Source organism: Camellia sinensis, chromosome 5 (assembly GCF_055761805.1).
Source record: "Camellia sinensis isolate YWXY chromosome 5, ASM5576180v1, whole genome shotgun sequence".
Classification (NCBI taxonomy): domain Eukaryota; kingdom Viridiplantae; phylum Streptophyta; class Magnoliopsida; order Ericales; family Theaceae; genus Camellia; species Camellia sinensis.
In genome coordinates, this window is record NC_138965.1 from 210,508,595 (window position 1) to 210,522,933 (window position 14,339).

At 38.1% G+C, this 14,339-nt stretch overlaps 1 protein-coding gene across 1 annotated transcript; it reads left to right on the forward strand.

The window, feature by feature from the left end:
• Window positions 1-5,717: 5,717 nt before the first annotated feature.
• Window positions 5,718-6,734, forward strand: LOC145792061 (uncharacterized). The gene is made up of 2 exons (XM_082872547.1): window positions 5,718-6,044; window positions 6,135-6,734. The coding sequence occupies exons 1-2, from the start codon at window positions 5,718-5,720 to the stop codon at window positions 6,732-6,734; spliced, it is 927 nt and encodes a 308-aa protein (XP_082728673.1).
• Window positions 6,735-14,339: the final 7,605 nt, after the last annotated feature.

Here is a 14,339-nt window from a genome sequence, read left to right on the forward strand (position 1 = left end):
AATTGATTGCAACCGCGCAAACACTTGGCAAAATTTGGCTTTTTCATTGATAAGAAGATGAATACAAAAGGTGGGGACATAGCCCGGTTACATCAAAAAGCGTTGAAGGCAAAAATACAAAAAAGAAAACTAAACCAAGGGGGATAGGTTGGTGAATTCATCCTCGCCGGCATCCAGGTTGATGGCTGGACTTGCTTCTTGGGTGCCGGGCTCCTCATTGCCGAGCTGCTCCTGCACCTCGGCCTCCTCCGCCTCGGAATCTGTCTCGCCGCCTCCCTCTTCAAGTCCTTCCTCGGCCTCAGCCTGCAAAGCGCTGAAGACGTCGTTTGCATAAGGCACGAGGTAGACCGGTAGTGAAGCTGGATGAGGGTTGGCAAACACGTCGGTGTCAGAGCCCTGGCCGAGGTGTTCGCAAGCTGACTTCCAACCGGCCTTGAAGTAGATGTCTTGTGTTGTAAAGACCTGCTTCTTGTAATTTTGCTCGGCCTCGTTAAAACCGGCGTTGTTGGTAGCCCGGCAAGCCCTCTTCTTCGACTTCTTCAAGGCGTCCACCTCGGTCTGGAGCTCGTTTTGTTTTTTGTCGGTCGCCTCCAGCTGACCGAGCAGTCTGTTATTGTCGGCGTTGGCCATCTCAAGGGATGACTTAGCCCGGCCTAGCTCGGCCTGAAGGCTCTCCACCTGGCTGGCTGTGTCGTTGGCCTTCTGTCGGAGTCTGTGGATGCGCTCCATGACCAAGTGCTGCTTTTGGATGGCCTGCAAAATTAGAATTTGATCAGAGAAGAAACCGTGCAAACACTTGCGAAAATTGAAACAGATTGAACTTCTTACCCTGGTCATGGACTTTACGGCGGATTTGACCAGCCGGGTGTCAGGGACATGGTCACTTCCAACCACATCGCTGGGAAGCAGCAAAGCTTTGGAGAGATCGAAGGCGAGTAAGTGCTCCTTGTCTCCCTTGATTGAAGCATTTGCCGGGATCTCTTTTCCCCGGTGCTTCAGCTGTGGCCGCTATGCCGGGATGGAGCTGACCCTGTCGACCGGTTGCTCGGTTGCCAGCTCGGTGATGAGCTCGGCAGAAGGATCGGCCCTTGGTCTTTTGCCCGCCCGGCGTGTTTCTTGGCCAGATTGCCCGGCAGCTGGAGAAGCAAGAGCAACCACGGCGGCGCTCGATTGACCGGCAGCCGGGGAGCGAGCGACGACACTTGGTATCTCGGCTGAGGTCGCGGTTAGAAGGTTTTTGATCCGAGATCTTTTGGCCATTTCTTGCTCGTCTGTTAACCGGATTAACGGGACGTCGGGTAGGGTTGGATTTGGAGGTGGCGAAGGAGCTCTGAGGAAGTCAGTTACTCTACTCCGGCGCGGAGCAGAATATCTATAAGTCGGGGTGTAGCCAAGTAAGTCGTTGCAATCTCGGTGGGGATACCGAAGCACGGTCCGAATTGTCTCAACGTTTGGAAATTGGTAGTTGGCTTGTAAGGCTTGGATTGCTGCAAAGGAAACAGGAAAACCGGTTAGTGGCAAAGTAAAGAGTTAGAGTAACCGAGCAAGTTTGAGCGGCTTACATGAAGAACCGAAGCCTTTGTTTATAAACCAGCCCGGCACCTCGGCTGTGTCGTAATTGCCGGACACCAGAAAAAAATCGTCGTCGTGCATATCTTTATCCGGGGTACCAGTTACGATTTTTTCCTTGCCCGGTCTTATTTTCAAGTAGTAAGCTAGGCCGTCACCGGTGTGGCCCATTGTGTATTGCCTCAATATCTCGGCTAGACCTAAGTTGATGCCTAGCCGATTGTTCAATTCGTGAACGCCGTTGATTATTCTATAAGTGTTAGTGGACACTTGTGTGGGTGCCAGCCCGGTGCGGCGGAGGAACTCGGTTATAAGAGGGTTGAGCGGGAAACGGAGGCCCCCCTCGACAATGGACAGCACGGTGAAGGGGCACTCCTCCCTACCCTAAGGTGTGGTCTCCTCTTCTGCGAGATCCAGATGGACATCGGCCGGGACGCCGTACTCCTCCCTGAACGCAGCCAGCGCAGCCGGAGTATCCACTAGGAAGCGGAATTTCCCCATTTCTGGCCGGCTTGGTATAGCCCGGTTGAGTGGTTTGGCACTGTGATAATTGGTTGCTGCTCGGTTCTGAGAGACTCAGGAACGACAGTGGTCCCCTTGGACTCTGCAGGAAAAGGATGGCAAGTTTAAGTGTGAGCGCAGTGGCGCAAAAGGAGCTGGATTTTAGCTCGGTCATTAAGAGTGCCAAACCACCTCGGTTGTCTACTCTATCTAAGGAGCCCGGTCGCCCAAGCAAACCAGATGTTAGCCCGGTTGAGCGACAAAGTCCTTTTGGTATCTCGGTTTGTGCCGGGGTTGCGACAAACATGTTGTTTGCCCGGTTTGATTGGTTTTTTGGATCAAAATAAGACCGAGAGCCCGGTTCGCCCCAATTCTTCAGTGTTCTTCAGGAAGACGAAGAACACCAAGAACAGTAGGAAGTTTGAGACGTTTTCTATGGCCTATGCCCTAAGGACTACGTTTTTGTGCCCTAATGTGTGCAATATGAAGGAAAATAGCAACAAAATGAGGGTGGAATGACTTACCAGTGAAGGACAGGGTCGTGTCCCTCGAACACGAAGAATGGCAGTCGAGTTTGAGGAGAAGGCTTGAGCTTCAGAATCGTCAGAAATGGAAGCAGCAGTAGGAAGAAATGAAATGATGGGGGTCGTGTAGATGTAAGCATGAGACCGCCCAAATTCAAATTCTGACACAGACGGCGGGTGGGCTGCTCGATGACCAATGGCAGCCCGCCACGTGTCCCTATTTATGGCGACGTCAGGACTGAAGCGACGGGTTAAAGAGGCGAAGAGCCAGCCGAGCTACTTTTGGAGAAAAGATGTCAGCCGGGGAATATAACCGGGCAAGTTTGCAGACAATTATGTTAACTAGCCCGGACGAGGTTCGGCGTCTTGAAGACCGGAGAAATGCTATCTCGGTCGAAGTGAGTAATCCCAGTCACGCTTTCGCGGACGGAATTAAGAGGCAATTGAGAGGGTGATTTATGGTCTGGAGTTGGGCCGAGATATTGACTGAGCAGGTTGAAAGCCCAGCAGTGCATTGGGCCGAGATGATCAACTGTTCGCCCAGAGAAGGGCTGTCAGAACTTGGGCCGGGCAGAGTTCGGGCTGTGTGTGCCACCCCGGACCGGACAGAAACTGCTCGGCAAGGCAGTGCTTGGTCGGACCAGGATGCTCAGTCCGAGGATGGCCGAAGCCAGATAGGCCGAGTGACCGGCGCCCGGGAAGGCGCGGACATCCGAGGAAGTTGTCTGACCGGCAGAAAGGCCGACCCCAGGAGGCACCTCGGGCTAGGCTTTGCCGAGATGCCGCCTAGCTCGGTCCTCCTCAGTCTTGGCCAGTGAAGTGCTAGGGTATGGAGCACGACATGGCACAACAACGGATAGGGCAGCTCGGCTGCCGAGCTCCAGCTGTGATAACAGGCAGTTGAGGTTAGGTGATGAATGGCATGGTTTATGCTGACAGATGGGATAGCAGAGCCACGTGTCAGGAGATGACTGGGAGTGGATATGGGGCTCAGAAGGTATATAAGCATGTCTGCGCCCCCCATACGCAACACACGAACATCTCTGTAAGGAATTCTTACACTAAAACACTCTCTCCCTTCTCTCTATCCATCCTAAGGTGTGTGCTAATTTGACCGTCGGAGGGTTTTTCCGGCCACACACCGCCGAGCAGCTCACCGTTACTTGCTTGTAGGTGATCGGACATCGACGGAGCTCGGAAGAAAGGAGTACGGGCTTGCCGGAATATTTGCTCCCCGTACAATAAACATTTAATATTTAATATTTATCAAAAGTATTAAATAAAATGAGAGAAAAAATAACTTAACATGTCTCTAATATATTCTTGATGTGTTATCTAAAAATAAATTAATTAAATAAAAAAAATACTTAAAAAAATAGTTAAAAGTTGATTTTTTAATTTTTTTTTACTATTTTATATGAGAAGTGATGTAATCTAAAATAAATTAAAAATTAATTTTTGACTTTTAATTCATGTTCCCAAATAACTCCTATATATGTCTCCGAAATATCCATGCATTCTCAAAATATAGGTTGTTTTAAAAATTTAGTTAAAAATTATTATTTTTATCTTTTTATAAATAAAAAAATGATGTGAATTAAAATAAATTAAAAAGTTAAAAACTAAGGTTGCGTTTGGTAGAGTTTTATAAATATGATTTGAGAGTATGAGTTATATTTTGAGTTTGTGAGTTGTGGAATTATGATTTGAGTGTAGAAAATTTATGGGTCTGTTTGGTTGTATTTTCAAATTAGTTTTCAACATATAAACTCGCGCTTCACGTTTGGATAGAACACTCAAAATACATTTCCGCGTGTGAATTCAAATTATAGTATGAAAACCTGTTTGGCAGGTTGTATCTCTCCTTTCAACGCTTGTGCATTCTTCCATGTCCTTCTATGTCGTCTCCATCGTCTCTGAAATATTCTATCGTCTCTGAAATATTCACGTGAAGCTCATCTCTGTATCAAACATCAGTCCTTTATATTGATCACGGGTAGGCTTGTCTATCAAACATCAGTACTTCAGATACTTCAGATTCATCACAGGCACTTCAGATTCATCACGGGTGGGCTTCACAGAGAAGACTGATTTTATAAATAATGAATCCACCTAACCCGCTCTATACTGGTATCATCTTTCACAAATCGAGTTCCTTACGATTTGTGCGTTGTGGAAGATTCTTATTACGGGCAACGAAACAACGACGACTGCGACGTAAAAGAACTCACAAATTTATTTACATATTTTGTTATACGAAAATGATTTGAAAAATTCATCCCTAATTTTATTTTATTTTTCTTTCAGGTCAAATTTATGAAATTTATTGTCGAATCCGACGAAGAAACAGTGCTACCTTAAGTCAGTATACACATTCCATCACCGGCGATAATTATTCAAGTCCCACTAATCTGGTAAATATATCCTTCAACTGCAAACGATTTTATACGAGTCGAAATCAGTTCTCAAATATTTTCTGAGAAGTGTAAGGGACTATTTTTTTTTATTTTAAGATGTTTTCTATTTTCCTGAATTGTTTCACCTTTTGCGAAGAAGAATAGCAGTAAGCTGCTAAATCGATCTGAATATGTTATATATAAATAATTTTTGAGAAGTTAAAATCAGTTCCCAAATGGTTTCTCATAATTTGTGACGCCTATTTCTCATTTCAGATCGGTTGTTGTTTTCAATTATGAGTTGTTTGAACCTTCTGCAAGAAAAGAACTTGTGAACAACTTGTACCTGGACACCCGGCCGGTCTTCCCCGGGGTCATCCGGCCGGTCGACCGGCCGGTCGACCTACCCATCCCTTTTTCAACTTCACTGGTTTATTTACTGGTTTTTTTCCTACTTCATTTTCTACCCGTCCCATTTTCCTTACATCTTTTTTACTGGTTTTCTCCTACCATTCAAAGATAATGTTACCTGATTTTTTTTTATTAGTTGTGGTTATATTTCTGCTATTTAAATTGAAGTAATCTGTTACGCTATTTTTTTCCTTTAAATAATATCATCTGCTTTTTTTTTATCTGTGTTCTCTTTGAAATCATTTTGCTCTGTTATGATCTGTTTGTCTTGTATATCTACCCCAGACTAGTTTAAATTTCATTTGTATGTTTATAGATGGATGAAAATAATTCTGATGACAACCAAGAAACAAAAATGTGGACGGCCGGAAGTGAAACAAAATTAATAAATATGTTGAGAGATGAGGTTAGAAAAAATCAAACAACTGGCCGTACTACTTCGTGGACAATTAGGCATTGGAATCATTATGCAAATCAGTTGCACAATCTGTATGGATTTCGGTATACAGCAACACAGGTGCGCCAAAAATATCAGCGATTGAAAGCTGATTATCAGACATTTAAGCGACTCCAGGCACAGACTGGTCTGGGATGGGATCCAATTGTAGGCACTGTTGTTGCACCTGATGAATTTTGGGATAAAGTTGTTCATTAATCTGTACTATTAAATAATTTTAATTTAAAGATTTCATGATACATACAGTGCTTAATTCTTTATTTGTATTTGTTGTAGGCCAACAGAAATGTGAAGAAGTTTAGGACAAAAGGATTTGAATATTTTCAAGAAATGGCAGAAATTGTTGAAAATTGTTGTGCCACAGGGGCCTTATCTCGTGCATCCACACAAGGAGCCCTTGACTCAGAAGAAGAATATGACATGTTAAATAAATTTTGGAACCCTGATGTTGGTGGGAGTAATGCTGGTGGGAGTAACGCTGCTGAGGCAATTCCTGTTGACTTATTTGGGGATGAGTACATGGATCCAGCAAAGGGCAAAAGTCACAAGAGGGGCCCTACAACTAGCCAGACTGACAGTGGTCGTTCTAAAAAGTCACGGTCAAGTGGGTTTGATGATGTGTGCGCAGCTTTCACATCCTATGTACAAGCAAAAACAGGACATTCACGTGCACGAGAAAATGAGACAGAGGCTGTAAGTGCAGGTGGTGATGATTACTCTCTTGATGCATGTCAAGATGCATTACTAGAGCTTGGGGACATACCACCAGTGCAGTACATTAAGGCACTGACACTGTTCAAGGATAAGGAATGGCGAAGGTTTTTTATGCGCACTCCTACCCATTTGCGCTTACCCATGATCCTCGCTTTGCAGTGAAGTCAAAAGCTCTTCATTGATTGCGTTATCAAATCTCCCTGTCTGAACTAAAAAATGATTTCATTATTCCTTACTTGGTTTTTTTTTTCTTTTTCCTTCCATGATATCCTATTCCCTTTCCTATCTTCGTATGCTTTTTTTTTTTTTTTGAACTTTTAAGTAATTTATGTTTTCTTTTCTATTATGTTGTGTTATGACAATATGAGCACGTATTAAATAAATTTTGTCCTTCTATGAATTTTAGTGTACACTGAAATATAACTACGGCCAACTATTCATATACTTCCTTTTTAATTCTATTTCACCATTAATGGTATGTGTTACAGCATTAATGACATATTTTATAATTATGGTTTTACTGTGATGTAGACAAAACCATATGTCATCCAACAGAGAAAATAATTCAATGGAGATCTCATCAGACGAGGATGAGGTTACTGATGATTTTATGGATTTTTTGATGATTGCTTGCATGCATGACCAAATCAACGCCTCAAGTACTCGCCGACCGCAGCGAACGTGTCCATTCAAAGGTGATGATTACATCTTCGGCCTATTAACTAGCCATCCAGAAACAATGATGAACATTACGCGAATGGATGCACAAACATTCATTTTATTGAAAGACACTTTACTCCACAATGGCTTTATCGATATTGAGCATATGCATATAAGTGTCGAGGAATCGCTTGGAATTTTTTTATACACTTTTGCACAAAATGATCGTCATCGACTATTGGCAGATAGATTTCAGCACTCCACGGAAACAATTTGTCGGCATATAAAAATTATTATGCGGGCATTGTGCAAGCTTGCATCAACGGTTATCAGGCCACGTAACCAAGACGACACACCGGCAAAAATTTTAAATGACAGGAGGTTTTTTCCCTGGTTCAAGGTATGAACAATATGACTATCCTGTAAGTTGTACATATCAATAACGTATGTGAAATAAATATTATTTCCTTTTTAATTATAAAAGTAATATCGAAGTTTGTTTTGCTTTTAATGTCAAATAAATATCTGTCAATTAGGATTGTGTCGGTGCTATTGATGGCACGTTGGTCGATGCATGGGTCCCCGCTTCAAGACAAAATACATTCCGCGGTCGGAAATCAACGGTATCGCAAAACGTACTCGCAGCTTACGACTTCGATATGTTGTTCACATTTATTAATTCCGGATGGGAAGGTAGCGCTCACGACAACGCTATTTTGATTGACTCTATTACACGAGCTGATCTACAGTTCCCACACCCACCCAATGGTAACTGTCCGCAAATAACATATGGTGCACTTTTTTTTTTTGTGCACATATCAATTGACAAAACTGTATATTCATTATTTACATGTAGGTAAGTACTATTTAGTTGATGCTGGTTTCACAAACATGCCTAGATTTCTTGCCCCATTTCGGTCTCAACGATATCACTTGCAAGAGTTTCGTGGTCATCATTATTCAGGACCAAAGGAATTGTTTAACCATCGACATTCGTCATTACGCAATGTCATAGAAAGAACATTTGGTGTTCTGAAGAAGTGCTTCCCAATATTGCGGTCCATGCCAAATTACAAGTCTACAAGACAAGGGCCTCTCGTGATTGCATGTTGTGTAGTGCACAATTGGATCCGTTTGCATGCAGCTATGGACCCATTATTTATGGAAGCTGATAATGAAATGGCCGCAGAAGCAGAAGCAGACGAGCTTGTTGAAAACCAAGCTGACTACGTTGACATGTCACAACATGGGTTAACGTATCAATCGAACGTTCGGGATGCACTTGCTACTGCTATGTGGCAAAATCATGTTGGCCACGAATAGAAAATGAATGTCAACAAGGCAACTCAATATCGTACTGAGTACTGGTTTTAAATGTGTAATTATTTTATTACTTTCAGTCATTATATAATGTGGTGGGTCATCGATGGTGGTAGGTGGTAGGAGGTGGGTGGCGGTGGCAGGTGGATGGTGAGTGGTGGTGGGTGGTAGGAGGTGGGTGGTGGGTGGTGAGTGGTGGTGGGTGGTACGTGGTGGGTGGTGGCGAGTGGTGGTAGGTGGTGGGTGGTGGTGGCAGGTGGATGGTGAGTAGTGGTGGGTGGTAGTGAGTGGTGGTGGGTGGTAGGTGGTGGTGGATGGTGAGTGGTGGTGGGTGGTAGGTGGTTGTGGGTGGTAGGAGGTGGGTGGTGGTGAGTGGTGGTGTGTGGTGGTGAGTGGTGGTAGGTGGTGGATGGTGGTGGCAGGTGGATGGTGAGTGGTGGTGAGTGGTGGTGGGTGGTAGGTGGTGGTGGATGGTGAGTGGTGGTGGGTGGTGGTGAGAGGTGGATGGTGAGTGGTGGTGGGTGGCAGGTGGTGGTTGGTGGCAGGTGGGTGGTGGGTGGTGGGTGGTAGTGAGTGGTGGTGGGTAGTAGGAGGTGGGTGGTGGTGAGTGGTGGTGTGTGGTGGTGAGTGGTGGTGGGTGGTAGGTGGTGGGTGGTGGTGGGTCCTGGGTGGTGGGTGAAGTAAAGTAATAAAGGTTTCATAATGACTGAAATTAATAAAATAATTACAATTTATTATTTTCAATTTTGTGAAAAAATATTTGTACATGACATATTCGTGGCTTTGACTTTTTGTTAAATAGTAAACAATTTGAAAGTTTTGTTATTAATTCGGTTTATCAATTTAATTTTTTTTTTCTTTTTACACCTTATTTTTAAAAAAATTTGTTCATATTAACTTTTTTTTTCCCTTTTACTTAAAAAAAAAAAAGGTTTATTATTTACTTGAAACTTGTTTTATTTCATTTTACAACATTAATTTTATTTTTTGTATTAATTGATACAGACAAATTATTTTTTATTTGTTTAATTTTTATTCATTTCATTGAAATGAATGATTTGTTAGACATTTATTTTGTTCACATATATTCATTTTTCTACGCCCATAATTTTTCCGTTTGCGAAATCTTTTCGTAAATATTGTCAGAACATTGTAACTTGTTCTAAAATGATTAAAAAAAAAAAACACTTCTTATTCATGACATGAATATAGAAGTTTACAACAAAGTAACAAAATAAAAGAAGTACAACAAAATAAGAAAATAAATAACCAAAAAAAAAATTGAAAAAAAAAAACATGTAGCCACTACATCTGTCTCACCATTGAAACTGATTTTTCAACAAGTTAAGCATCATTATCAGGTGGTGTTGGCGGTGGAGGGTAACAGTGATGGTACAGCTGAGTGACTCGATAGTCAATCTGATCAATGCGGTTCCTTGTCACTTCATCATGTCTCCCTGAGTCTATACGAAACTCGCTAAATTGTTGAATTAGTGAGTTTTGAGCAGCGGCAAATTCATCGAACCGAGTACCCAATGTATTGAGCTGATTAGCCATTTGTTGTTCCCATTGTACGCGCTGATTGTACCGTTCCTGTTCCACAGTCAAATAATCAGTCCAGTAATGGGGTTGTTCATTTGGTGGCATGGCATTGTCATTGGGTTCTTCCTCATCGGGTATTGGTTCATTTTCAATATTAATAGAGCTCATCAAAATGTCAGCACCACCACCTCGGGTCAGTATGTACTCAGAAATTGGTGAAGTGATTCTGACATATTGTTCCCCTTCAAGGTTGACATCATGCGCTTTGAAAATTGTGGTTAACAAAGCTCCATAAGGTAGTGACCGACCAGACAGAGTATCGAGTTTTGCAATCATCATTTCTTTGAGTAATATGAAGCATAAATCTAATTTCTGTCCAGTTTCAAAACAGTATAACAAATACACATTAAAACATGAAACACTATCATAATGGCCTTTTTTGGGAGTGACATTTTCTACTATCCATCGATGAAGAATACGAAGGTGGGGTTTTAAATGTCTGCCTAGTAAATTAGTGCCGCTGAATTTGTTATCACAAATTGTGGTATAGATCTGAGTGACATCACCAAACATTCGTTCTAAGGCAGACTCATTTTGAAAATAGCATTGTAAATCTCCTGTTTGAACTCCAATAATTTGTGCGAAAGCACGGAGAGTGAGTGTGATTGTTTTCCCTTTCACATAGGAGGTCAGACTGAACGGTTCATTTTGTTGGTCACCAGCTGTCAAGTGAACATAAAATAATCGTACAATACGGGGATATATCTTATTTGGTAAATTAAGTAAAGGTAGCCATCCCATTGTATCTAATTTACCAACTAAGAGCGGGTCATATTGAGAAGGTAGTCTTACATTTCTTCCCGTAACAATTGGTCGATTAATAAAATGTGAATAGGCTTGTTCATAATGATACGATAAAAAATCGTTATTTAAATTGTCATGATGTTGTTGCTGTGGTTGATGTTGTACAGGATTTGAGGATTCACCACGTTCGGGTCTGGCTCGTTTTGTTCTTGGCATGATAGCTGCAACAGTGAAAGAAGAATATATAAAAAATATATATTAAAACATGAATTGAGAAAAATGTATGGAAACTATATCGAAAATAGTATGATGTACAAAAATGTATAGAAAAATATATCAAAAATAATATAATGTCAGTGTAAAAAAATGGAACACATATGATTAGACAGATATGAAAAACATGAACAGATCGGCAGCCACAAAACTGATCGACTGGGATGGGATGATCGGCCGGATGACCGGCCGGTTGACCACCCGGTTTACCTCATCGAAGGCTACTGCTCCTCTTCTTCTTCGAAAGCTACTGGTGTTTTACTACCAAAGGTAGTCTGAATAAAATACGAGATGCGAAGGTAATACGAAACTAACCTGTAATTGAAATTAATGTTCTTGATGGAGCTGAGACCACTCGACGGTGAAGTTGAAATCTTCCTTCAGAAGGATCAAAGACAGTGAAGATGGTATGGTTAGAAGAATGGTTTTTCAGAATTTATAAAAGGCTGAAGCTTGGTTTTTTATTTTTTATTTTTATATTTTAATTTGTTATGTATTATTTTTTTATAATATTAATAGTGTTTTTCAGAAAAGTGCATGTGAATTGATATACACAGCTATGATGTCCCTTTTCTTTTGGCTCAGTATATAGGTAGTAGGTTCATGAAATTACTAAATTACCCTTTATATTTTGTTCACTTCCCATGTAAATAGAGAGGGACAAAATAGTAAATTTATAGGTGAATTCAATTATATGAGCGTGCTGATGGTCCTTCAATAATGGTCTGATTTGTACTCATTTCCTAATAAATTAATAACGTGTAATAATGAGAAAAAAAATTGATAATATTTTATAAGGTTTACGATATGATTTGTATTTTAATCTATTAAACTTAGTGTATTTATGTTAATTTTTATTAATATGTATTTTTAAAAGTTATTGACTTCAACAAAATTTAAAAACAAAAATTAAAAATGTATTGTACAAGATGTTTGTATAGGCGTAAAAAATGAATTGATATAAAAATTTAATTGACACAAAATAATTGACATAGATTTATTTTAAAATGGAAAAATAATTTGAAAAAAAAATTTATACAACACAAATTACTGAAAAAAATTAATTCAAAAAAAAACAATTTTTAATTTCAGTATTTTAAATATAATTTGGTTATTACTGTTGATAAAAAATACGGATATCGATATAAGAGTTGTGTACACTCAAAATAAATTATTGATTGAATTAAATTTTGAAAACTATTTTGAAAACACATTACCAAACAAATTTTCTTATTTCACATGTCACATCAAACTTTCAAAACATAATTCAAAATACATATTCAAAACACATTTCAACACTCTATTTAAAAACCATAACCAAACAAATTTTCTACACTCAAATCATAATTCCACAACACACAAACTCAAAATACAACTCATATTCTCAAATCACATTTACAAAACTCTACCAAACGCTACCTATTTGATTATGATTTTTAAATAGAGTGTTGAATTAAGTTTTGAATTGAGTGTGGAATTGAGTTTTGAAAATTTGATTTGACATATGGAGTAAGAAAATTTGTTTAGTTATGAGTTTTGGAAAGAGTTTTCAAAACTTAATTCAAATTATTATAACTCATAACAAAACACACTACTTTCACACTATTGAAAATTCTGATCAACACTCATAATCAAACTCTTTTTAAAATTCAATTAAAAAAATTATTATTAATAGAAAATAACATTAATCAATTTTTTAATTGAAAATACTACAAAGAAAATAAATTTTTTTCAAAATAAATTTTCAAAAAATTTAAATCATAAATATTTAAATAATTTAAATAATCTAAAAAATTTAATAAGTAAAAAATTATAATAAATATTCAAAAAATTTAAATCGTAAAAATTTAAATAATTTAAATATTCAAAAAATTTAAGTAATTTAAAATGTTAATATTTTAAATTTAAAAACAACTTTACACTCAAATCGTAACCAAACACATAAAACAAAACTCAATTAAGAAATTATTTTTAAAACTCATAACTAAACACATAACTCGAAATTTCATATTACTTTCACAACTCTACACTCAAATCGTAATCAAATACATAACAAAAAAATTAAAATATTTAAAAATATTTTTATAAAATAGAGTTTGAATTTATTTTTATAAAATATTTTAAAATTTAAAAAATTAAAATCGCACTATTTTGAAATTAAAATATTTAAAAATATTCAAAAAATTAAAAAAATGGTAACATATTTAAATATTAAAATATTTAAAATCCTAACAAAATTAAAATATTTTTAAAATATTTAAATATTTAAAAAATTGAAATATTAATTTAAATTGAACTTTGAAAAAATTTTTAAATTATGTGTTTAATTATGAATTTTAAAAAATAATAATTATATTTTAAATTAAATTTTAAAAAATAAATATAAAATTATAATTTGAAAACTCCAAACAAATAATACATTCAAATAAATAGCTTAATTTTTAAACGTCTTTTCAAAATGTCCATACGTGTGTCCGTCAAAGATTGGTACCTACAGGCTTTCAATGCCGCACCTCTTATTTGACTTTTCATAACTCATGCCAGATGCTTCCCAACAGCCACAAGCTTACTTTTGTGGACCACGCAGTCCTCTCCTAGCAATGATTGGTACTCCCATTCTTATAAGATTTTTACAAATTTAAATTATTTATAATATTTTTTGTCTCAAAATATTAATTTTTTATTTTATTTTTTATTATCTCAAAATATTAATTTTTTTTTCAAAAATTAAGTATAAAAATAATATAAATTTTATATTTTGTTATTCTTTTAAATTCATTAACAATATAAAAAGTACAATTATACTTTTGATATTTTCCAAAAAATATACTATCAAAGGATAATTTTAAAAAATTAATTTTTTTATAGTGCAATAATTGTACTACTACTACAAAAAAAATTAAATTCTCCAAAAGGAATTATTATTTTGGGACGGAGGGACTACGAATTTCACACATAGATGGAAGGTTAGGATCACTTTAAAAATGTAGGAGTCATTCCCAAAGAATGTTCCAAACATTTTCCCTCCACAGATTGCCCTAATTTAAAAAATAACAATGTACGACGCTTATGTGCAAGATCATCACAGATATGCATTAAAAATTGATTCCATAACACATGTGGCTGTAGTGGAAAACATTGGGTCATAATAATACAAAACAATCTCCT

Bases quoted from the DNA above. Each gene is read 5' to 3' on its own strand.
- LOC145792061 (XM_082872547.1), top strand. From the start codon at position 5,718: ATGGATGAAAATAATTCTGATGACAACCAAGAAACAAAAATGTGGACG. The intron at 6,045-6,134 runs GTTGTTCATTAA...TATTTGTTGTAG, and splicing joins CTGATGAATTTTGGGATAAA to GCCAACAGAAATGTGAAGAA.